Source organism: Peromyscus californicus, unplaced genomic scaffold (genome assembly GCF_007827085.1).
Source record: "Peromyscus californicus insignis strain IS unplaced genomic scaffold, ASM782708v3 Scaffold_15__1_contigs__length_86483966, whole genome shotgun sequence".
Taxonomy (NCBI): domain Eukaryota; kingdom Metazoa; phylum Chordata; class Mammalia; order Rodentia; family Cricetidae; genus Peromyscus; species Peromyscus californicus.
The window spans coordinates 71,011,060-71,035,670 of NW_026294447.1; the positions used below are offsets into that span (position 1 = coordinate 71,011,060).

The window sequence follows — 24,611 nt, forward strand, 5'->3', positions numbered from 1 at the left end:
ACATGGGCCCATAGGAGATATTTCCTCCAAATCATAAAAAAATGACATACTGTGAGTGCACATGATGCTTTCAGACAGTTTGCCAAACCTTGCCATGTATATACCTGTGAAAACTCCCCACATTCAAGATAGTATAGCCATCACTCCAACATCCTGTACTTTTAGGAATTTTTTTTCTTATCACAGAAGTTGTATTTTTGTTTAGGTTTGAGTACACACATGATCTGTCATGACCAGCAAGAGATCATTTTCTGCCCTGCTTATTGTATTTTTTAATCTATGTGTATGTGTCTGCATGACTTTATAAGTACCATGTATGTAGGTGTCTGCAGAGGCCAGAGGGCATCAAACCCTCTGGGACTAGAGTTACAGGTGCTTATGAGCCACCTGATGTGAGTTCTGAAATTGAACCTGAGCCCTTTGCAAGAACAGTGAGTACTCTTAACCACTGAGCCATCTCTCCAGACCCCCGCCAATTTACTAAACTTTTAAATGAACCTACATTTTTATTGTGGTTAAATATATGATACAAAATGGGTGTCATACATTAATTGTAAATAAATAAAATAGGCAGTGTGGATTTGTATTGTACAGATATCATGTTTATGTATCAGTGTCTTATGGTGGAAATTACATATATTTCTCGTTTTTGTTACTATATATCACTGGGATAAATGCCCTTGTTTCCTTGAAGCTTTTGGCACTAGCTATTCTGTTTCATTTTAGATTATGAAAAGGGTGGTGTTTTAAAAGTTGAAGATTTTGAAAGAAAAGCCAGAGAAGGTAAGTGTCAGGAAATTCTTGAAATTGGACTATGAAGTGTGGCTGCCAGTGCAGGCCCCCTTAGGACTGGCTCCTTCCTGAGCCTTCCAGTCTGCTGGAAGTACATTAGGTACTGTCAAGTAAGAATATGGGGATCTAAGACACTTCAGAGAAATAGTTAAAAAAATAAACTTTCTACATTTTTTCCTATTATAATTATTGCATTACTATTATCTGTTTGTGTTTTTTGTTTTGTTTTGTTGAGACAAAGTCTTATGTAGCTCAGGATGGCCTCACATTTGCAGTGTAGCTGAGGATAACCTTGAATTCTGATCACCTCTCAAGTGCTAGGATTATAGGCATGAGTCACCGTGACTGATTTATGTGATAGTGGGGAAGGAATCCAGGCTCATGAATGCTAGACAGTCATCCTAACACCTGAGCTAGCTATACGCTCAGCCTGGCACACTCTCTCTCTTTCTTTAAATTGGAATAGGTAGGATTATCAGCAGTAATAAAAAACTGAGCACCAGAATGGATGGGACATCCTTGAGGGAATAAATCTAAAATACAAATGATCTTTTCCAGTGGCAACAGGAGAGGGTTAAATTATATTTCTCTGTGCTCCAGGCCTCAACTAGGGACTTGGCATTAAGTAGCCACAGTATGTCACAGAAATCTGAAAAGCGGAGTACTGAGAGTATAGCTCAGGTGTGGAGAATGTGCCTAGTATGTGCAAGGCCCTGGGCTCGATTTCCAGCGGAGCCTGCTCACCCCCTGCTCACCCCGCCACACCCATAACTGGCAAATAAACTAAGAATAGAAGATTTTTTTTTTCTTGGTTTTTTGAGACAGGGTTTCTCTGTGTAGCCCTGGCTGTCCTGGAACCCAGATGGCCTAGAACTCAGAGATCTGCCTGCCTCTGCCTCCTGAGTGCTGGGATAAAAGGTGACCACTGCCACCATGCCCAGAGAATAGATGATTTCATACAGGAAATGTGCAGATTCTAAAGAAGCTGTGGTCTTGCAGAAGCAATCAGTACACAGACGTATACAGTACACAGAAGTATACAATATACAGAAATATGCACTACATAAGCTAGACTTCAGGAAGCCCACTCACCAATTAAATGGAGACATTTTTGCTTACTCAAGCCCTATGTACAGCCAGAGAAGACCCTACATCTCTTAGTTGCAAACTTGAATGCTGTTTTCCCTCTCACTTTTAGTGTGTGATAACTTGGAGAGCTTCACCTCTGGCAGTCCTTTCCTGTGCATGGATCTCAGTTACATCACAGCTTTATTAAAAGATGGCTTTGGCTTTGCAGATGGCACCCTCTTACAGGTAAGAAAGAGCACTAGAATCTTACAACCATCTTGTTGCTTTGGGAAAGAACTTGTTTAGTAATCAGAGCAGCAGGTGTTCTTGTTTGGGCTGAAGCCAGGGCACCCTGCTCGATACCACAAACACGTGAAACACTTGGATACAGTTACAGTCTCTGAGTGTAGTACCAGGTGTGGTGTGCTTCAGGACACAAGGCAGAATGAAGATATTCAACTCACGTTTATGAAGTCAGTTTAGAACACAGTGAGAAGCATTGAGAAAGAAAAGGTAGAAATAAACATCCAGAACACAGCGCATGCAAGTTGGAAGGGCCATGCTTCCTGAATCCCAGGTTCCTCGTCTTGGGTTTGTATGCCCTCACCTGCCATGATCATGTGGTTGTAAGAACTTAAGCTGAAGTTTGCTCAAGAGAGCACAAGATAAATAGTAGCTGGGGTCATGACAGACTTATATTCAGAGAGGCTGTGAGGCAGATAAACCTGCCTGGTAACATTGGCTTACCCCTTGTCTCATTTGCACAATGATGTTAACACTGAGTGGCTGACTTCATCAGTGTCTCAAGCATCTGTAACGTATCCTGTATAGTCTAGGTCTGCTGGATATTTAGTTGAATCTCTTCTAATAGACTGTATGCAGCTTGAGGACATGATAACATTTTAACCATCTTTGTAAATATAATTTGTAGTCAATAGTGGTATAGGAAGTAAGAAAATGAAATTCATAAGATATATTTTAGAGGGTCTAGAGAGAAGGCTCAGTGGTTAAGAGCACTTGCTGCTCTTGCAGAGGATCCAGGGTTGGTTCCCAGGACCCACATGTTGGCTCATGACCACCTGTAACTACAATGCCAAGGGATCTGATGCTGCCTTCTGATCTCTGTGGGTACTAGGTACATGCATGGTACACATACATACTTGTAGTTGAAACACTGATATGCATAAAATATACAATTTTTTAAAAGTGTATGTTTTAGAGGGCTGGAGAGAAGTTTGCTGCTTGTCTCAGAAGTTAAGAATATTGCTGCTTATCTTAGTTAGGGTTTCTGTTGCTGTGAGGAACCATGACCACGGCAACTCATAATCAAAAACATTTAACTGGGTGACGTGCTTACAGTTCAGAGGTTTAGTCCATTATCGTCAAGGCGGGAAGCAAGGCAGCATGGAGGCAGACATGTTGCTGGAGAAGGAGCTGAGAGTTCTATATCTTGACCCACAGGCAACAGGGGACACTGGGTGTGGCTTGAGCATAAATGAGACCTCAAGGCCCACCTCCCACAGTGACACCCCCTCCCACAGTCACACACTTCCTCTAACAAAGCCACACCTCCTAATAGTGCCACTCCTTATGTATGAGCTTATGGGGGCAGTTACATTCAAACCACCACACTGCTTTTCAGAGAACCTAATCAGGTGGCTCACAACTACCTGCAACTCCAACTCCAAGGGATCCAACACCTCTGACCTGCACAGGCCCCTGCACTCATGGGTACATACCCACGGATGGACTCTTACATCCACACATAATTTAAAAAAAAAAAACCTGAAAAATCTTTTTTAAAAGATCTATTTTTACAACCAATAGTTTATTACAGATGAAACAGAGGCTGCATGTGCTGAGGAAGGAGAGGAAGGAGTCTTACAAAAACAATTTGATAAATACTAACCTCCTTTTCTATAATTGAGGGACCAGATCTAAAGTCCTGCCCAAAGCAGTAAAGGCTGAGCTATCAAGACAGTCTGGTGCCGAATGCCTCAGCTGATTGTTACTAGTACTTAAGGAACAGCTGCTTACGGAGACTCAGAAAGCTGAAGATGTGCTTTCCTATCCTAAATAGGTCCCCAGTGCTTGCTGATTCCCTTCCTACCACAGCCATGAACATTTCATTATCATTGCCTTGTCAGGTTAAGGAGCATCCAGAAGCCTTTTCTCAAGAATCTCTCTAAAACTGTCTGCCCAGTACTGCTTGCTAGGCCTAAGGTACTCAGGCATGCACGTGCTGGATGGAGAGGCAGTTAGGGCTTGGCCACATGAGTGCTCTTTGTAGCGATTCGCTGTCCAAAGGCCATGTTTGCTTATGTTGACAATTTCTTCTTCTTCAACAGCTCACAAAGAAAGTGAACAACATAGAGACGGGCTGGGCCCTGGGGGCCACCTTTCACCTGCTGCAGTCTCTGGGCATCTCCAGCTGAGGCTGAGCATGTCCTCTGACGCCTGCATTTCTGAACAACTTTGTTTTTACAGGAAGGAGCGGACTCAGGCATTTTCTGAGCTACTCTGGGGAAAGCCCGGACTGAAACCCATTAGCCGGCTTTATTAGGAGGGAGGGGGTTTTATAGATGAGTCTTGCCCCTTGAGCCTAGTGATTTGGGCTTAATTAATTTTGCACATCTAATGTGAACATCTCCCTAACCACTTGGCAGGCGTACAGCTGTCACCAGAGTGTATATCTTTTGAGATTCTTTATATGTCACAGAGTCCTGTGGGGGGAAAAAAGAATAGGTTTGGAACTCCACGTTAGATTGGGAGTTCAGAGACAGGTCCTTGGGAACCAAAGGAAAAAAAATCTCATTTCAACCCTTGGAGTGCCTCATTCCTTTGAATGTGTTAGGTTTTTTTGCTTAAAAGCTAAATGAAGTTGACTTACTGAAGCCCCATACCCTATCAATGCTGGTATTTTTGTCTTCTTCCCACCTCATTACACCCTACCCTAAAACCCAAGGTGAGAAGTACCTGGTTTTGCTTCCCATCTGTAATTCAAAGAGAAGGGGAAAGGTACTCTATTAGAATTTGTGTGATCCTATGGCACAATAGATCAACCAGCCAATTTAGAGCTTAGAGCCATCCTGGGTATTTTATTTTTTGATAGGCATCATATTATGTTGCTCAGGCTGGCCTGGTACTATGTAACCCAGGTTGCCTTGAAGGATCAATTCTCCTGCCTCAGTCTCCTGAGTCTTGAGATTACAGGTGTGAGCCATCATGCTCATCTCATGGGAAATCTTAGCAAGATGGTGGAGGACCTCTTAACTGTGCCTGGACTAGAGATAAAAGAAAGAGGGCCATCCAGTCGGTAGCAAGAGACAGCTGCTGCAGAGCAGGGCTGTGGCCTACTTACTACCTTTACTCCTCAGTCCACTCTGGGGTTATGACCTCGCAGCCTTAGAGATGCGCACATATCCAGTGCCAGCGCTGCCTCCCAGGCCAGTGTGGCTATGGTGTTAAACATGGCCCTGAACTTAGCATCCTTGTGTTTCTGTGAAATACAGCTGCGCCCTACCTAGTTTGGGTCTATGGCTCGAAGTTAGCGTGTGTGCTATTCGAGTCTAAAGACCACCGTCGCTTTCATCTGTCCTTGGGGTTGGGTGTGGAAAGTGCTGGAGACAGAACCCAGGACTTCTTGCATGTTCAGCACAATGTGCCACCACTCCGCTGTTACAGTAATGCTTTCCTGCTGGGGCCCTTACTGACTTAGCTGTTTTCTGAATTTATTGTCTAGCTCAGGATTTCATATCCTTTCCAGTGGTACCCAACATTTGATTTGATTGGCTATTTTGGCCCATATCAGAACATTTCTAGAGAACCATGCTTTTCTCTCAGGCCACTCTTTGTGTTGAGGTTGAACACATGTTGTCATGCATGCTAGGCATGGGTGCTCTACTACATTATAAAGTCATTATCTTAAAATTTTTACCAGGTGATGGTGGCACACACCTTTAATTGTAGCACTTGGAAAGCAGAGGCAGGTGGATCTCTGAGTTTGAGGCCAGCCTGGTCTATAGAGCGAGTTCTAGGACAGCCAGGGATACACAGAGAAACCCTGTCTTAAAAAACCGAAAACAAACAAACAAAAAAAATCATCATGTCATTTCTTGTGTGACCATCACTGGCTTGCCTCCTACTTGGTTTGTGGCGTCCTCTGCTGCTGAGCTCCTCCATCATATCACTTTATCCCTTCCTCCTTCCTCTTCTCTTTCCAGGGACGTTTCCATCTCCCCTAACTTGTAATTTTCAGTCATCTCCTTCCACTCTTCACAAAGGATGTGAATATGCCTGGCCCCATGGCAGCCCCGGGGGAACATTCTTTTTGAAGCCATTACATTGAGTCAATAAGTATTACCATCTGTTGTGTATAAAAATGTAGGCAAATGTGTATCCCTACCCCCTCAATTTTAGCGTTTTATTCTGTTTTGATTAAATGTGGAATTTCTTCAGACTTTCACACTGAGAACATGTCTTAAGGCTGAGTTTCATTTCTGCTTAATTTAGCCTTGAGCTTCTTGGACACAAGTGATCCTTTCACCTTAGACTCCCGAGTATTGAGACTATAGGACGCCATGCTGAGCCTGGCTCAGACTTCTATTAATAAATTCACCTTCACGTCTTTAAAACAATGCTTGCCGCTGGGCGGTGGTGGTGCACACACACTTGATCCCAGCACTCGGGAGGTAGAGGCAGGAGGATCTCTCTGAGTTCGAGGTCAGCCTGGTCTACAGGGTGAGTTCCAGGACATCTAGGCCTACACAGAGAAACTCTGTCTCAAAAAACCAAATATCAAAAATAAAAAACAAAAACAAAAAACCAAAACCAAAACTAAACAAAAAAACCCAAAACAACCCCACAATCCCACAGTGCTCACACATAATGAAATAGATTTTCTACATCAGAAAGATAAAATCCAATTTCCTATGGAATGCATACTCAGTGTTTCCCTAGCAGGCTTCTCCATCCAGCTCTGTTAAGTGTTTTCGGGCAGCTCCTTTCCACTTAGGATGTCACTGATGTTTACAACTTTGTTAGCTGAGCACTACCTCCTTTCCTTCAATCATATGCTGTCTCTCACTCCAAAGCCTCCCAGACTCTTTGAAGATAACTAGTTTTATGCCTTAAAAAAAAAAAAAAAAAAATGAGGATACTTTCTAGACTGTTTACCATGTCTATTAAAAAAAGTATTAAGCTAGTCATAGTCCACTAAATGCTGTCGCAGTTGAGAGAAACTGAGCGGATTCCTCAAGAGTAAGCTCTACAGCAGGCCTTACAGCACAGGCCTGTAATTCTAGCTACGTTGGAGCTGAGGCAGGAGGATTGCTATGTAGCAAATTTGAGGCCAGTGGGCAACTCAGTAAGACACTCAAAAAGTTTTAAAAAGGAAAGAGGTTAGAAGATTTCAGTGGAGCTGGAGAGATAGCTCAGAGGTTAAGAAGTTAAGAGGCTACTCTTCCAGAGGTCCTGAGTTCAATTCCCAGCAACCACGTGGTGGCTCTCAACCACCTGTAATGAGATCTGGTGACTTCTTCTGTTTTTTGTTTTTTTTTCTTTTTTTTGGTTTTTCGAGACAGGGTTTCTCTGTGTAGCTTTGCGCCTTTCCTGGAACTCACTTGGTAACCCAGGCTGGCCTCAAACTCACAGAGATCCGCCTGGCTCTGCCTCCCGAGTGCTGGGATTAAAGGCGTGCGCCACCACCGCCCGGCCTGGTGACTTCTTCTGGAGTGCAGGCAGAACACGGTTTATGTAAGATTTTAAAAAAAGATTAAAAAAAAAAAAAAAAACTTCAGTGACCAAGTGTATTTAGCACATCAGGTCCTAGATTAAATCTCCAGCACTAAAAGGAAGCAGACAGCTCCAACTTGACAGATGAGTTCCCGGTGTTTCTACCACAGGTGGTGTCTGAAGCCTCAGACACACGCACCCTAGCTGTAAAGTGTGTACTGTTCCACAGACACCTTCCAGTTACCTTGGATATTGCCAGAACTCAAAGATGGGACTCTCACCTCAGAAATTTATCTGCATATATCCTGTTAATCTTGACCAGAGTCTGTTGATTTACCAGTTTGTTCTTTTAAATACAATTTGAGGGTCTTAATTTTTCTCAGAAAAAAAAAATGCCATGGGCCTTTTTGTTTGAAACAAGTGTTTCTCTGTGTAGCCCTGGCTGGAGACCAGGCTGGCCTCAAACTCAGAGATCTGTCTACCTCTACCTCCCCAAGTACTGGGATTAAAGGCGTGTGCCACCACCGCCCGGCAACATGGGCCTTTTTTAAGAAGGGGTCCTATGTGTTCTGAAGTTGCTGACAAGTCTCATCTCTGTGAAAATATATTTTCACTACCTGGGATGTGGTCTGGGATGTGGTGGATATTGTGTGTGTTATCACTATTCTATGAAGAACATCTGACTCACAGATGTCCTTGCAAAGTGTGCCTTAAAGTTCTCATCTCTGGCTCCCCCCCCCCCATATATTGGAGAGTCAGTATTCTTATTAAAGCTGCCTTTTTGCAAAAGGTGCCCTTGTCCTGATAGTCTCTGGCCATCAGTTTTTCTCAGCAGTTGCCATCTTTTATTCTGGGTACATTTTCTGGGTTTACTGACATATTGCTTTGTACTAAGTTATCCACATGTTTAAAAATCTGCCCTTTTGCAACAGCTGTCTTATCCCTTCAAAAGCTATCCCTCCAAAATACTTTAGCTTAATTGAAAAGAAGACTTCCTTATTTTATCTTTTCAAAACAAGACTTCTGGGCAAGACGCTCTGTACAGTGTTCTTATCTAACACAGGTAAAGCTCTCTTCTGGAGGCCTCTCTGGTGCTGTGCAGTAAGTGTTTCAAACCCCAAGTAATAAACCACTCCTTAGGCTGGGCAGTGGTGGTGCATGCCTTTAATCCCAGCACTCAGGAGGCAGAGCCAGGATCTCTGTGAGTTCTAGGCCAGATGGTCCACAGAGTGAGTTCCAGGACAGGCACCAAAACTACACAGAGAAACCCTGTCTCAAAAAACTAAAAAAAAAAAAAAAAAAAAAAAAAAAAACCTATTAAAAAAAGACCACACTCCTTGCTAGCCACTGGCCACCACACATGGAGGGGTGTTCCCGAGTCCTCTGCAGCTGTGTGTGCAGTGAGATTGATTATTGTTTTATAATAACAGAATGAACAGAGAATGACATCACAGAGAGGAGTAGAAACAAACCTGAAATGTGGTACTGTGATAAAGCCTACAGCATTAATAAGACTGGCTGTTACTTATCTTTGCTTCCCCCTTAAAGTCCAGTGTACTTGGTCAAAGCAATTTGTATTTAATTGGCATGCCAGTGTCAACTTTAAAACAACAATCTAACAAAAGTGTATCAACTATTTCTAATCTTACTCTGTCAAAGTAATTGTGTACATTTCTGACCAGCATTACAGTATTCTGTGTAGAAAGGATTGTTACCAAGTGAAGTGAGGGAGACAGCATCTCAGTGATTTGTTTGTTTAGTAATAAAAAGCTCCTTTCAACCAAATAGTGTCCCTTTTTTTTTTTTTTAAGCTCACTCACTGTTTTGGCTCCACAGGCCCATTAAGCAGAAGAAGGAAAGAGACACAAGTTGTAGTGTAAATCTATTAAACCGTCGTGGAAACGCAGGTGATGGTCACATGCTAGGTGTTCTTTGTCACCCACACCGTCGTCTCCAGGAGAGGAGCACTCACTTGCTGGCAAAGGCCATTATCTGATCCTGGAGAAAAATGAGAGGGGCGAGTGAGCCTCGGTCACTGTAGGTGAGAGGACAGTGACGTCATGGTGAGACAGCCAAGGTGACTGAGGGAGACACTCCTCCCTGCTTTCTTCCAGCTCTCAGAACGAACCTGACAGCCCGAGATCAATGACTGTCGTCCCCTGTGGAAGGAGAGACTAACTCCTGACCTCCATGTTTGCTGGGGCATGCGAACACATGAATACAGGCACCTGAGGAGGCCAGAAGAGGGTGGAGGGTGTCGGATACCTGCTGTGAGCCATCCAACATGGGTGCTGGGGACTGAGCTCTGCAAGAGCAGCAAGCACTCCTTGTTAATCTATTTATTTATATCTGTATGGGTGTTTTGCCAACCCGTACGTCTACACACCACATGCATGCCTAGTACACTTGGGCCAGAAGGCACTGATCCCTTAGGACTGGAGTTACAGACAGCTGTGAGCCACCATGTAGGTGCTGGGGATTGAACTAAGGTCCCTCTGGTAGAACAGCCAGTGCTTTTAACCCCTGAGCCTTCTCTCCAGCCCTCAGCCCTGTATTCTTAAGCCCTTCCTACATATTTCCAGTTATTGCCTAGGCACCACCAAAACCAGCAGGTACTCTTATTCATAACCAGCTGAGAAAGTAGAGCAGGTATGGTGGCTGGGCATGGCCGCACATGCCTTTAATCCCAGCACAGAGCAGGCATAAGTAGACAGATCACTATAAGTTCAAACAGTCTGGTCTACCTAGCCAGTTCCAGGCTAGTCAGGGCTACATACTAAGACCCTATCTCAAAAATAAGTACAATAAAAAAATGTTATAAGTAAGAAAATTAATTCATTTAGAATTTCTGCAGTCCTTCTCAGTAAGGAAAAATGTTGGAGAGCTCTAAGTGGCCACTTACTTTGAGAGGAGACACTGCGTTAGTTGCCTGCAAGCCCCATGTCCTGAGCAGGACCAGTGGAGTGGCACTGGTGGAATAGAGCCTTTTCAATAGGTCAGTAGCAGCCAGAAGAGCAGTATTATGGCGCTGTCTGTCTGTTTCATAGCCTGTGAGGTGGCTCATGGAACCTGGAGTTCAAAAGGAGGAGGAAAGGTCAAAGCCCTCCTCCCAGTAGACACTACCACATCTTGTTCCTAGGGCAGTTTGGCAGCCCTGACCTTTACATGATGTCAGGGGACCTGAATCCTTACCTAAGTCCTTCCCATTGAAGGCCGCTGTACTGAGATGATGAACCAAGCTGGAAATATCTCTGAAGCCCATGTTGACACCTTGTCCTGCCAGTGGATGGACTCTGTGGGCTGCATCACTAAGAATAAAGCAGCATTCAGGTGTGGCCTCCAGCAACACAGAAAGGAGAGGCCTGCTCCATCATAGTCTTACCCAATGAGTGCCACCCGAGGCCGGACGTACTCAGCAGCATGCCCCAGCCCCAGAGGAAAGAGGGCTCTGCTTTTAGCATCCACCTTGGCTATACTTGGGGGCAACTGACGAGCTGAGACCTTTGTGGGCTTCAGAAGGGAGACAACGTAGTTCAACATGGTGCTGGCAGAGTCGACGAAGTCTGTGTGGTTAGCATCACTCCACTGTATACCATCAGCCCCCAATGGTGAAATTTGATTAGTGACTAGTAAACAATTAAAAACCCAAAGAACCCCTTTTTATAACCAAAGCTAAGGGTAATGCTACCTAACATGCCTAAACTGATTTTGTTCATGAGGGACAAACCCCTTAAAACACATGCAAAGCTCTCTTTCCCAGCATTCCCTGCAAGTTTTATTTAGGATCATGCCCAAGTATTTCAGGGTTGGCCCCTGACTAGAATTGAACTTTACTAAACTTCACTAGTCCCCAATAATAGCCACCGACGAGCTCCAGTGCAGCTCACCTTGTGCTGGCCTGCCTGAGCTCAGGTGAAGCACAGACCAGCTCTGAAGCCTCTGTTCCCGTGTCACCCTCTGCATGCCTTCATCTGTTACTGTACTTGTCACTCTCCCACTGGACTGTGCGATTCCTGACAGTCTGTCTCCAGAGCCTCGTACTCAGGAGGCACGACTCCAGAGCTGCTTCGCTGTACAGGAATGCAGACTATACAACCGTGGCAGACCTTTCTAGCAGCACAGCAGCCCACAGCTTCCATTGTTTGGCATTCCCCTGGATGCCCTCACCGAATCTAAACCAAGGACTGGACTCGCTAAGGGGAAGCTGATGATTACTCCTTTTTCCTCATTACACCAGTAGCTGGACAGGTGATACTCACAAAGGCAGAGTTGATGGCATCCACAAACTCTTCCTCATCCATGCTGACCAGCTCTGCTGCATGGTCATGGGATGTGGACCAAACCAAGGAACTCAAGGTATCTGAGAGCTATATCAAAAGAAGAGCATCAGCCTGGTGTGGTGGCACATGCCCGTAATCATAGCATACAGCAGGATGAGTGCTAGGCCAGCCTGGGGCATAGCTCTCAAAAAAACCAAGAGCAATAAAAACCTGCCTCTTCTGAACTTTGGCATTTTCAAGCATAAGGAAACGGAGAAAAGGAAGCAATGCATGACTGAACACAGTCCCTTTACACCAGGCTGAAGGACAGTGGCGTCCCAAAGTCTACGGCTGGCTACCTTTGAGCCACCTGGCCAGAGGCTCTCTTACCGGAAGCAGAGCAATAGGCCCAGAGGGGAGAAATCTCTGCCAGGCTACGTTGTTTTCCGTGGCCTAGAATAAAAGGAAAGGTCTTGTAAGGGCTACCGAGTGCTCAGGACAAGGTCCTCTGATGGCGACTCCAGAGCTCACCTCTGATAAGTGCAGAGTGGCCACCACAGCAGATTGGTCATAGGTCCAGCTGACATTCTGGATCCCAGCAGCTTGCCTTACTCCTGAGTTGTGCCCATCAGCACCAATCTGCACGGACATAAGTAAGAGCCTAAGTCTTACAGCCATTCAAAACCAAACAGCTCCAGTTTCTTTGCCCCTCTGCCTACTCCCAACTGGAGTAGGAAACTGCCAGGCCGGTCCCCTCACAGCCCCTCAGGGACAGCCCTACAAAATGGGACCTCAGCCTGAGCTAATGGGACCAAAGTGGCTATCTGAAGCAAGAAGTGCCAGCAAGAGCCACACTCAACCAGAGTCTCTGGATCCATGAACTAGAAAAGTCAGGCACAGAGTGGGCCCTGGAGTCGAAAAGCAGCAGCTGGTGAGCAGAGACAGAGAAATGAGAAAATGAGAGCCACAAGGAGATGAATGGCACAGGGACTGCTGGGACAGAAAAGAACACGGCCTGAGTTTCTAGCACGCCTCTTCCATCCTGTCCTGGGAGGCCTGCTAGCCAGCCTATCCAAAGCTGGCCCATGAGGATGCTTCCCAACCAGGAGGTGGGAGACCATCTTAGCTCAGGCTGCCTTGAACAGAGGCTGGTCACTCTATAAACAATACCCTGAAGTCAACCCATGGTTTCCATCTGAAAATACAGACTCTAGGATGGAAGGTGTAGACATGCAAGACCCCTGACAAAGGAAGAATATTCAACTACCAACAGTTTGGTCTGGAGGGTGCTGCCATCACCTAGGGTAATATTGACCCAAGGGCTGGAGTCTGCCATGGAAAACGGACCAGGCCAGGCATAGCCAACAGCTTTGCTCCTGTAGAGAACCTTCACACGGTCTGGAGAAGTCAAAAGAGAAAGAAGTAAAACATTAGAAAGGTGGGTAAAGGACCGTGCACAAACTGTAAGTAGCTTAAAAGCAACTTCCCTGGATAGCCCTGTCCTGCCATTTACTGACAAGCAAAAAAAGCAAGATCTAAAAGTAATTCAAATGATAACACTTGGCCTAAGAACTGCTGGTGAAGGGAAGAAGCCAGAACCACTCTGTCAAAAAGTTAAAAAAAGAAAGCACTAGCTGGGCATAGTGGAGTGCGCCTCTAATCCTAGCAGATGCAGGCACATCTCTATGAGTTTGAGGCCAGCCTGGTCTACATAGAGTTCTACATAGAGTTCAAAGCTAGCCAGAGCTACACAGTGAAATCCTGATTCAACATCCCCACCCACAACACACATGAGAGACAGAGGGAGAATTCTGGCCTAAGGCTCTTCTCCTGGTTTCACTCTGCATCTGAGGGGGTGGAGGGAATGCAGGCAGACATATGTGTTACACTGTAAAAGATTTTCTTCCTGGGTGCTAAGTTATAGTTAGATGGGAGAAATAAATTCTGGTGTACAATCACAGTGGATGATGGCTACAGATGACAGTGATGTAGGTAGGTCAGTGGAAAAGCACTTGCCTAGCATGCTCAATCCCAAGTAACACATACACATACACACATACACATACACACACACACACACACACACACACACACACACACACACACACACACACACAGATTCTGGTGATGGAGCCTAAGGCCTTACATACTAGACAACTGATCTACCACTGAGTTATACCACCAGTCCTAATTTTTTTTGTTTGTTTGTTTTGTTTTTTCAAGACAGGATTTCTCTGTGTAGCCCTGGCTGTCCTGGACCTCACTCTGTAGACCAGGCTGACCTCAAACTCAGAGATCCACCTGCCTCTGCCTCCCAAGTGCTGGGATTAAAGGCATGTGCCACCACTGCTGCCCAACCCTAAATTATTTTTAAAAGCTACATGGTGGCCCATTACATGGATGAATGAACAATATCCCATATAAAAAACCTGGTAAGCTGGGCATGGTGGCGCATGCCTCTAGTTTTAGCATTTGGGAAGTAGTAATAGGAAGACCAGGAGTTAAAGGCTAGCCAGAGGGGGCTGGAGAGATGGCTCAGCAGTTAAGAGCACTGACTGCTCTTCCAGAGGTCCTGAGTTCAATTCCCAGCACCCACATGGTGGCTCACAGCCATCTGTAATTAAATATGATGCCCTCTTCTGACCTGCAGGCATACACGCAGGCAGAACACTGTATACATAATAATAAAATACTCTTAAAAAAAAAAAGGGCTAGCCAGAGCTACATAGTGAGTTCAAACTCAGCCTGGGCTACATGAGATCCTTTGTTAAGAAACTGAAAGAAGAGAAAAGAAAAAACTCATAATTGCTTCCAGTTTTTTCTCACTTGATTCCCAAGATACTATACATACAGCAATTCATATATCTCCTAAGTAGTTCATATCCAGAATATGCAAGGAACTCTTCTAACTAAAAAACGAAAAGATAAATGACCCATTTTTAAATGTGCAAAAGATTTCCAATAGACATTCCTCTAAAGCAAATATACAACTAAGCACATGAAAAGGTATTAACATTATTACTCATTAGGTTAATGAAATCAAAAGTACAACGGGCCATACCAGGACATCTGTAATCTAAAAGAAGGCAAGCACTGAGAAGGGTGTGGAGAAACTGAGCCACTTCAACCAGGGGAAGTGAATGATGCAGCCTCCAGAAAAGAGTTTGGCAATTCCTCAGAATGTTCAATACGGAATTATCATATGACTATGCAACTCCACTTCCAAGTGTCCAACCAGGATAATGAAAACACATGATGCTAGGCCTGCTGGTGCAAGGTGCTTGTGAGGCCGAGACAAGCAGTTATAACTTAGAACCTGCCTGGAATACCGAGTGAGTCTAAGTCCAGCCTGAGCAACTTAGTGAGACCCTGTCCAAAACAAAAAGTAAAAAGAGAGCTGGGAAAACAGCTGAGGGGTTGAGAGACTGGCTAGCTTTCAAGACCCTGCATGCAGTCCTGAGTACTGGAGAAAACACAAAATGACAAACCACCCATCACACAAAATAGTCACAACACTATTCATCAACTGCCAAAAGTGGAAACAACCTAAATTCTATTAACTGATGAATAAATACCATTTGATATATCTATACAATGAAACATTATTCATCAATACAAAGAGGAGTATTACTAGTTGATGCTGCAAAGTGACTGAATCTCAAACCATGCTGGAGCGAGATCTAACCCACTAAAAATGGGGTGATTCCCTCCTCTGAGAAAGATAAAAGCGAAAGTTCAGGTAAGAATGAAGAACGGCAATAAGTAGGTGTGAGGTTTTCTTCTGAGGGATGGAAACACTCTAAAGAATGCCATGGCAACAGCTGCACAACTCCATAAATACACGGAAAGTCACTGAGTAACACGTAATAGGAGAACTGTATGGTATAAGTTTTTTTAAATGAAGCTGGTAAAAAGAAAGATAAATCCTAAAAGGATCTCATCATTTTCTTTTTCTTTTTTCGGAGACAAGACTACTATGTATCCCTGGTTGGCCTGGAACTCATTATGCAGTCCTGGCTGGCTTCAGTTCATAGAGATCCGCCTGCCTCGGCCTCCCCAGTGCTGGCATTAAAGATGTGCTAGCACCGCTTGGCCGGAGGCTATTCAGCACCTCTCAAAGGGTCTTTTCTTTAGCAAGTACCGAGGCAATCACTTCCCAGAGAGGAATGGAGACAGCAGCTCGCTCACCTGCCACGGCCTCCAGCTGCTTGGTGAGAGCATGCATGATGACGTCATTTTCCACTATGTAACCCATGTCATCTAAGTTATCCCTGTCAAACATGATCAGGGCCTCTGAGCAGGAGTCCCACACCTGCAAACACACAAGAAAAATGCATTAACTAAAGAAAAAAACCCAATTCCAACCCAAAGCTGAATGTGGCTTTCCAGAGTGAGAGGCAGCACATCACAGTCTGTCAGCCTCTTTGGCAGGATAAAAGTGAGAAGACTCCGAGTCAAGAATGGTGGGCACGCCTGTGAGACTGATCAGGCAAGCCTCAGCCATACAATAAGTTCAAGACAAGCCTGGGCTACCCGAGCCCTTACCTCAAAAAGACCAAATTAATTCATTAAAAAGTAAGCTGATTCTCAGGAATGCCCCACACTGGATTTATTTTTATTATTTATTTATTTATTTATTTATTTATTTATTTATTTATTTATTTATTTATTTATTTATTTATTTTTGGTTTTTCGAGACAGAGTTTCTCTGTGTAGTTTTGGTGCCTATCCTGGACCTTGCTCTGTAGACCAGGCTGGCCTCAAACTCAGAGAGATCTGCCTGGCTCTGCCTCCCGAGTGCTGGGATTAAAGGCATGCACTACCACCACTTGGTGAATTTAAATTTTGATTCATAAAAAGCCCAGAGAAAACGGACTCTGACAAGGTAACATGAGACAGATCAAGACATCCTGACAAAGTTAAGGGGAAGGAGGTACCTGCATCCGCCGGAAGGCTTTGCACCGCATATTGCAGATGTGGTCCCATGCACCAAGACCTACAAAAGAAACAGAAACCTCACATGGACCTGGGCCCCTGGTCCTGGGCCCCCTTGTCTCTCTCCATCCTGGTAGGTAGGAGGTTATTTTTATGTTCTCCAAAAACAGAAGGGAAAACTCTGCATGCTGTTAGGAACTGTAGGAAAGGGGCTAGCTAAAGAAACCCATCCTGACTCTAGAGCCCAGAACCAGGGAGAGAAACACAGCCTGGGTCTGGGACCTAGCCAGAGAAAGAAACACTTTATCCCCAAACCCAGAACCCAGGAAACATGCCCTGACTCTGAAACCAGTATCAAAGAAACATTCTTGGTCCCTAGAATCAGAGCCAGTGAAAGGAATATGCCCTGGCCTTAGAATTAGAGTCAAAAAACTAAGAAAGGCCAGTGAAGAAAACACAGTTTAGCTCTGAGATCAGAGCCATCTCTGCCCCTAACCCACAAAACCAACCAATCCTGAGCAGACCCTGGTTGACTCTGACCCCAAGAGACCCTATATAAACCACTCTGCCTGGTCAGTTGTGGGTTCTTCTCTCCACCCTGGTAGAGGCAACCACTCTCTTGGACTCCTCCTCCCCAAGGAAATCTCTTTCTCAAAAGAGTTTTAGTGTGAAGACCTTCATTCACCAGCACAGAGAAGATTGCTAAGAAGTCCCATAGTGGACTGAGCAGAAAAAAAACCTTGCTGAGACGTTTCCTTAGGGGACTGAGCAAGAGGGAGCTGAAAAAGTAACACTTTTTGCCAGAGCCAGAGAATATTGCTACATTACTGTAGGGGTTTCCCCTTTTGCAGAGTGAAGCAAAAGAACCAACATCTTAGGCCAGAGAAGAAATGGAACTCTGCTAGGAAGCCCCCTTAAGTGCGGGCTGAGCAATTACCCAGCTGTAGCAGCTCTCCAGGAGAGGAGCAGGATTGCTATATTCTGCGGGGAGACCATCCCCCACCACACCAGGTATAGCCAGACTCCTCAACAGTCAGGATACCCTTCCCTACTGAGCTGTCCTAGCAGCTCCAGGCCTGACTCTGCCTAGTAGTCAGAATACCTTCCCTTCCAGGGCTGAGCTGTCTCATTGTGGCTCCAGCTGTCAGAGCTGTCCTAGCAGCTGAAGATGTCGCCTGACTCTTCAAATAGTCAGGATACCTTTCCCCTAGAGTTGCAACACAGTCACTTACACTTTGGTGCTTAAACCTGGGATCAAACCCACAGAGTTGCAAAACTTACTTACAGGGACCAAGCCCTTCTGCTCTCATCTCCAGATTATACAGCATGAAGAAGAACCAAAGGCCAGATCACAGGAAAGCAGTGAAAATCAAAGGAAAACTAAACCACTATCATCCTTTCTCCTTACTAGCTTATTAGTTATTAACATTCTAAAGACTTGTTTTTTTCAACTCTTCCTGACACTGAGTAGATCTGTGCTTTGAAGAAATATTTACTAAGCATCTACCAAGAGCCAGGTATAATTTTAGGTCCAGATCAGACCAAACAAATTCCCTGTGCAGCAGCTATTTTAGCTGGAGAGATTGTGGAGACCCACAGAGGATTCCTAGTGAGACCTTACTCAGGGTCAGAGACTCTGAGCTTGCTTTACCCAGCAGGGCTGCATAATGGGATGGTTTGGCCACAGGCGTGTTTTCCAGGTGTGTGGAAGGGTCTACACTTGGCTGTAAGTTGTGCTTTGATCTTGCAAGGGAGAGGTCTTTTGCCTCTCCCCTTGGCATATTATAAAAAGCCCTTCTGAATAAACTTCAAGGCTGTTGGATATTGATACAGGCCCTCCTAAAGCTATCCTGTGTCTCTGTCTTTCTCCTCATCTAGGTCTATCTTTCCATCTGATATTTCCTCATTCCTCTCTCCTTCACCCAAGAATCCTTTGAAAGGTGGAAGAAGATCAGAGCTGGATTCCCAGAGACTGCCACAAGAGACAGACAACATGAACAAGTACATAATATAATGTCAGGTAGAACTTCATAAATAAAAAAACTGTAGGACTGGGCGTGGTGGCGCACGCCTTTAGTCCCAGCTCTTGGGAGGCAGAGGCAGGCGGATCTCTGTGAGTTCGAGGCCAGCCTGGTCTACAGATGAGTTCTAGGACAGCCAGGGCAGTTACACAGAGAAACCCTGTCTTGAGAAACTTAAAAAAGAAAAATATGTAGGCACTGAGGTAGCTCCATTCTCAAATAAAATCACTGGGTTTCATTCCTAGTACCACATAAAATGGTATGGTGATACCTCACATCATCCCAGCAGATGGGAGGTGGAAGCAGAGGGACCAGCATTCAAGCTCAAGTTCAAGGCCAGATCCTATCTTGAAAAAAGAAAGGAAGCCAGGCAGTGGTGGCACACATCTCTAGTCCTAGCACTCTGGGAGGCAGGAGCAGGCAGATCTCCAAGTTCAAGGCCAGCCTGGTCTCCAAAGTGAGTTTCAGGAAGGTAAGGCTAGAGCTTTAAAGTGACTGAAGAGTTGAATTCTAGATAGAACTGTCTCAAATAGGGCAGCCTTGAGGTTGGGAGTATCATGTAGCACAAACAGAAAGACAATTCGTCTATACCACCCCCAAAAAAGGCCATTAAAATGCGACTGCCCAGCCCTCTTGAGGACTGACTTGGACTAGAGGGAATGTAGTAGCCCAAATAATAATAGTCTAACATCATAAAAGAGGGGGACATGATGGATCCACATGTCTCAAGATGTCCTCTCCAGATCAGGACCTGACACACTGTCAACTATGACCACTACCAAGCTCACCTGCTCACTCCCCACTGAGAGCCTGCTCTCACTGCTCTAGTGTCTGCTGACTGCCCTAGGCCCTATGGGAAAGCCGAGAGGAAAGGAGGCAGGACCCAGGGGACAGGCTCTTCGACTCACTACTGAGAAGGGTTGCAGAGCCAGGGGAAATGGAGCTGACTCTGTTGCTGTAAGTGTCTGACAACTTCTCCAGTACTTTCTTTGGACCCCCTTCCAGCAACAGGATTTTCTTGTCACGAAAATGAATATCATGTCCTAAGAAAGAAAAAGAATTGACATTTAAGTCATTTTAGGAAAGCCAAGGATTTAATTATGTAGTAGGGCAACTACAACTAATAAGGATGTGTTGCCCACTTCTAAAGGCCAGGATTTTGAAAGTTTTCATCATTAAGAAATAGTAAGTGCTTAAGGAAATGTTTAAGCAGATTTGAAGTATACAACCTATGTATGTATCAAAACATTACAAAGCACACCATTAATAAGTGTAATTTTTATGTTTCAAGTCTTCAATTAGAAACAAATATAAACCAGCTCTGGTAGCTCACACCTGTAATCCTAGCACCTGGAGGCTAAGCTAGGAAGGTTACCATGATTTTGCAGTCAGTCTAGGCTACAGAACGAGAACATGTCTCAAAAAACAAAACAGCCAGGAGGTGGTGGCGCACGCCTTTACTCCCAGCACTCAGGAGGCAGAGGCAGGTGGATCTCTGTGAGTTTGAGGACAACCTGGGCTACAGAGTGAGTTCCAGGACAGCCTTGGCTACACAGAGAAACCCTGTTTCAAAAAATAAAAACAAAACAAAAAAAAACAACAAAAAGAAAAAAGATTAAGTAGTCTCTTAGCCTTGGAAATAAGTTTCTAAGCTGGGGATATAGCTCAGTGGTGGCATGTGTGCCTATCAAGTTGAGGTCCTAGTTCAATCTTCAGTACTGCAAAAATAATAATTCCAATTACCTAGCAGGGAAAAAAAAAAACCACTATCCTAAGCAATAACATAATCCACCATTTCATTAGACAGCCACCCTCCACACAACTGTACAGTGTCTCCAGAGTTCACTATATGTCACACAAAGAAGCAAATAATGGAAAAATTTATTAGTAGCAAGTAGAATTCCTTAGGAAGGAAGAATAAAAAATTTGTAGCCATCTATTTCTTAACCTCCGATTGAACTCACTAAAACCGAAACTTCATGACCCTGGATGCATACAGCTCAACAGGATAGCACTAGCTTCGCATGAGCGAGCGAGGCCTGGGGGTTCGTCTCTAGGCTGTGGTTGAGCACGTTCACACACACAGGAGAAAGTGAGGAGGAGGGTTTAGAACAGAAACATAAAACAATGGAGTATTTTACATAAACAAATTCACTGCAGTCTCAAGATAGAATAAAGAATTTATTATTTAGGGACTGGAGAGATGGCTCTGTGGTTAAGAGCACTGGCTGTTCTACCAGAGGACATGAGTTCAGTTCCCGGGACCCATATAGTGGCTCACAACCATCTGTAATGGGATCTGGAGCCCTCTTCTGGTGTGCAGGCAGAACACTGTGTACATAATAAGTAAGTAAATCTTAAAACAACAACAACAAAAAAAAAACCCTATTATTTAAAAAATACACTACAACCCCGATTCTAAACCATCTGCAGTGAAAACTGGACTTGGAAACGTTATTACTGGGAGAAGGCCCGCAGCAGTCTCCTCAGTATTGGAAAAAGCTAAGAACTAGAGGTAATTTGCTATTGGCAATGAAGGTGCTATAAAGAAATAATGTGGTTGGGTGGTGGCGGTGGCAACGAATACCTTTAATCCCAGCACTAGGGAGCCAGAGGCAGGCGGATCTCTGTGAGTTTGAGGCCAGCCTGGTCTACAGAGGGAGTTGGAGGGCTATACAGAGAAACCCTGTCCTCAAAACCAAACCAAAACACCAAAACCAAACAAAAAAGAATTAGTTTTCTAAACACATTATAAAACACATCCAGGTGATATATTTTATTTGTTAACTATTTAATGTGACTTTTTTTTTTTCTGGAGCTGAAGCTCAAACCCAGGGCCTTGTGCTTAAGTGCTCTACCACTGAGCTAAATCCCCAACCCCGTGACTTTTTTTAAAATGAAAAAAACACTTAGAAATAATGTAAGGCGGCCTGGTGTAGTAGCGTACACCTGTATTCCTGGCCACTCAGGGACTCAGGCAGGGATACTGTTTGAGCCCAGGAGTAGGAGGCTTAAATAAAAAGAATGGTATATTACAAGAATGGATTGAAATGTACTTGAGAAATTATGCAGGGAACTGTTCCCAAATCCAAATGTGAGAGGGAGCTACAAGCCTGAAACATAAATTAGTTGTGAGTTTGAAGAATAACAAAGGAAAACAGAGTGGACTAAAAGGGAAACATTAATCAAAGCCTACATGAATTAGGAGTGTGCTTGGAGAGTGTATGTGTGTGTGTGTGTGTGTGTGTGTGTGTGTGTGTGTGTGTGTGTGTGTTTGTGTGGTGTCACTTGAAGTTCCAGGCCAGCCAGGGATAGAGTAGGATCTAGCATGAATTAGGAGTGTGCTTGGAATGTGTGTGTGTGTGTGTGTGTGTGTGTGTGTGTGTGTGTGTGTGATGTGGTGTCACTTGAAGTTCCAGGCCAGCCAGAGATAGAGTAGGATCTTATTTCAAACAAAAACCTATTGGAAATGTCTTACTCACATATTTTTGTTTGTTTGGGTGTTTTTTTTTTGTTTTGTTTTGTTTTGTTTTTTGACAGAGGGTGTGGTGGTACTGTGTTCCCCAAAATATTGTGTACCTTAATAAACTTATCTGGGGTCAGAGAACAGAAAAGCCACAAGATACTTAGGCTAGAAAATGTTAGCACACGCCTTTAATCCTAGCACTCCAGAGACAGAAATCCCTCTGGATCTCTGTGAGTTCAAGGCCGAATTGGAAACAGCCAGGCATGGTGACTCACGCCTTTAATCCCAGAAAGCAGCCTTTAATCCCAGGAAGTGGTGGTAGAAAGCAGAAAGGTTTATAAGGCGTGAGGACCAGAAACTAGAAGCATTTGGCTGGTTAAGCATTTGGCTGGTTGAGCATTTGGCCTGGTTAAGCATTTTGGCTGGTTAAGCATTCAGGCTTCTAGCAGCAGTTCAGCTGAGAGCCATTGGGATGAGGACATAGAAGCTTCCAGTCTGAGGAAACAGGACCAGCTGAGGAATTGGCAAGGTGAAATAGCTGTGGCTTGTTCTGGTACTCTGACCTTCCAGCATTCACCCCAATAACTGGCCTCGGGTTTGATTTTATTAATAAGAACTTTTAAGATTCATGCTACAGAGGGTTTTATGTATCCAATGCAATCAAACTTACTATGTAGCCCAAAGATGACTTTGAACTTCTGATCCTCCTGCCGCTACCTTCCAAGGGCTGCGATCACAGGAGTTTACCACCGTGCCTTTTAGCACCCTGACTTTTAACGTCACTCCTGAGTTTTAAAATGGACAGAGAAGGAAACAATTCATTACAGAATTGTGTGTCTGTGTTAATAAGAGGGAAGCAGTGCTGCCCTCCCTCGCTGTGACACCCGGGAAGAGACGAGAAAAGGGCAGCAAAGCAAACTTTGAAAAACTCACAAAAATCTAACACAGAAGCAAGCCACCAAAATATGAACTCTAAGTTTCAAAGGGACCAGGAATGGTGGCGTACAATGCCTGCACTTGGTAAATTTAGTCATCATTGGTCACTGGGGAAATACAAACACAAACCACTTCCTACCCACAAACAAAAGGACTGTAGGTAGTGCTGTCACGGTCTGGAGAAACTGGAGCATTCCTGTTGAATTCTTCATGATAATGTAAAATGGTACAATCTCTCAAAGTCTGGCAGTTCTTCAAAACATTAGTTACCACGTAACCTGGAGATTCCACTGGTGAGAATAAACTCAAGATAAGTGACACTATGTCTACACCAACGCTTGCACACAAAATGTTTCTGAAAGTATGACCTGTTATAGGCCAAAGTGAAAACAAATCAAACGTTCATCCGTTAATAAATGGGCACGTACACACAATAGAGTATTGCTTCAGCCCTCAAAAAGAACGTCGTTCTGATACATGCTGCAACATGGATTAACCTTGAAAACACTAAGTATATGTCCACTTACATCCAACTATCCAGAAAAGGCAAATCTACAGACAGAAAATTGGAGAGTCGCTGTCTAGGGCTGTGAGGATGAGGAGAAATGGAGTAACTTATGAGTTCCAAGATTTGTTTGTTTGTTTGTTTTGTTAGAGTAAGGGTAATGTACTCAAACTTTTTGTGGTGACTGTATAGCTCTGCGAATGTACTAAAAACTCACTGGACCGCATGCTTGAAGTGGGAGGATTTATAACTATGTCAACAGTTATCTTAAGCTGCTTTAGGGCCGGGCGTAGTGGTGCACGCCTTTAATCCCCAGCACTCAGGAGAAAGAGGCAGGCAGATCTATGAGTTCTAGTCCAACCTGGCCTACTATCCGATACTACAAGGCCTAATGCCTCCCATAGTGCTCATAAATCCTGGGCAGTTGCCAAGCGTCGGACTGACTTAGAAGGGTCACCCACTTTTCCCATAGTACTGAAGCATCGTGCTCATTCCCGTCGGCCCGAGGGCTCCTCTGGGAGGGTCGCGAGCAAACCACCAGGTGAGGCACGCTTGGTTTGTTTTTTGTTTTGTTTTGTTTTGTTTTTTTAGTACAGCGTCCCGACTTCCACTCTGAGCTGCCCGGTTCCCCGCCACGGTCGAGATGCACCTACCCAAGGCACAAGCCATGGCAGCGCCCACCAGGCCTCCTCCTGATACTACCACATCGTACACGGTGTCTGCCGAGGAGCCGGCCCATCGCCGACCGGCAACCAGAGGGCCGAGTCCCGCGGCACTCCACCAGCGGACGCACAGCAAGCGGGTCATCGAGCCAATGCGGGCCGCCATAGTGACTCGCGCCTGCGCATGAAGCCTGGACTCCCCACGGACCTAACCCGGATAGTGCTTCCGGGGCA

The 24,611-nt window shown here is 44.7% G+C and overlaps 2 protein-coding genes across 3 annotated transcripts in view; one reads left to right on the top strand and one right to left on the bottom strand.

The window, feature by feature from the left end:
- Entpd5 (ectonucleoside triphosphate diphosphohydrolase 5 (inactive)) overlaps positions 1 to 6,334 on the top strand; it is a 38,551-nt gene extending 32,217 nt beyond the window's left edge. Inside the window, 3 exon segments of the mRNA XM_052739315.1 lie at positions 727 to 783; positions 1,991 to 2,106; positions 4,209 to 6,334. Coding sequence (XP_052595275.1) covers positions 727 to 783; positions 1,991 to 2,106; positions 4,209 to 4,295 — 260 coding nt within the window. The 3' untranslated portion in view covers positions 4,296 to 6,334.
- Positions 6,335 to 9,458: 3,124 nt separating this feature from the next.
- Coq6 (coenzyme Q6, monooxygenase) lies at positions 9,459 to 24,591 on the bottom strand. Of its 2 annotated transcripts, XM_052739313.1 has the most exons (12): positions 24,369 to 24,590; positions 19,717 to 19,851; positions 16,790 to 16,848; positions 16,041 to 16,164; positions 13,120 to 13,250; positions 12,384 to 12,491; positions 12,243 to 12,305; positions 11,853 to 11,960; positions 10,976 to 11,178; positions 10,786 to 10,901; positions 10,496 to 10,662; positions 9,459 to 9,591 (listed from the first exon to the last, which is right to left on the bottom strand). In XM_052739313.1, the coding sequence occupies exons 1-12, from the start codon at positions 24,541 to 24,543 to the stop codon at positions 9,562 to 9,564; spliced, it is 1,419 nt and encodes a 472-aa protein (XP_052595273.1). In that variant the 5' UTR covers positions 24,544 to 24,590; the 3' UTR covers positions 9,459 to 9,561. The 2 variants fall into 2 exon arrangements, with proteins under 2 accessions (XP_052595273.1, XP_052595274.1); XM_052739314.1 differs by lacking the exon at positions 19,717 to 19,851 and having other exon boundaries at positions 24,369 to 24,591.
- Between the last annotated feature and the right edge of the window lie 20 nt (positions 24,592 to 24,611).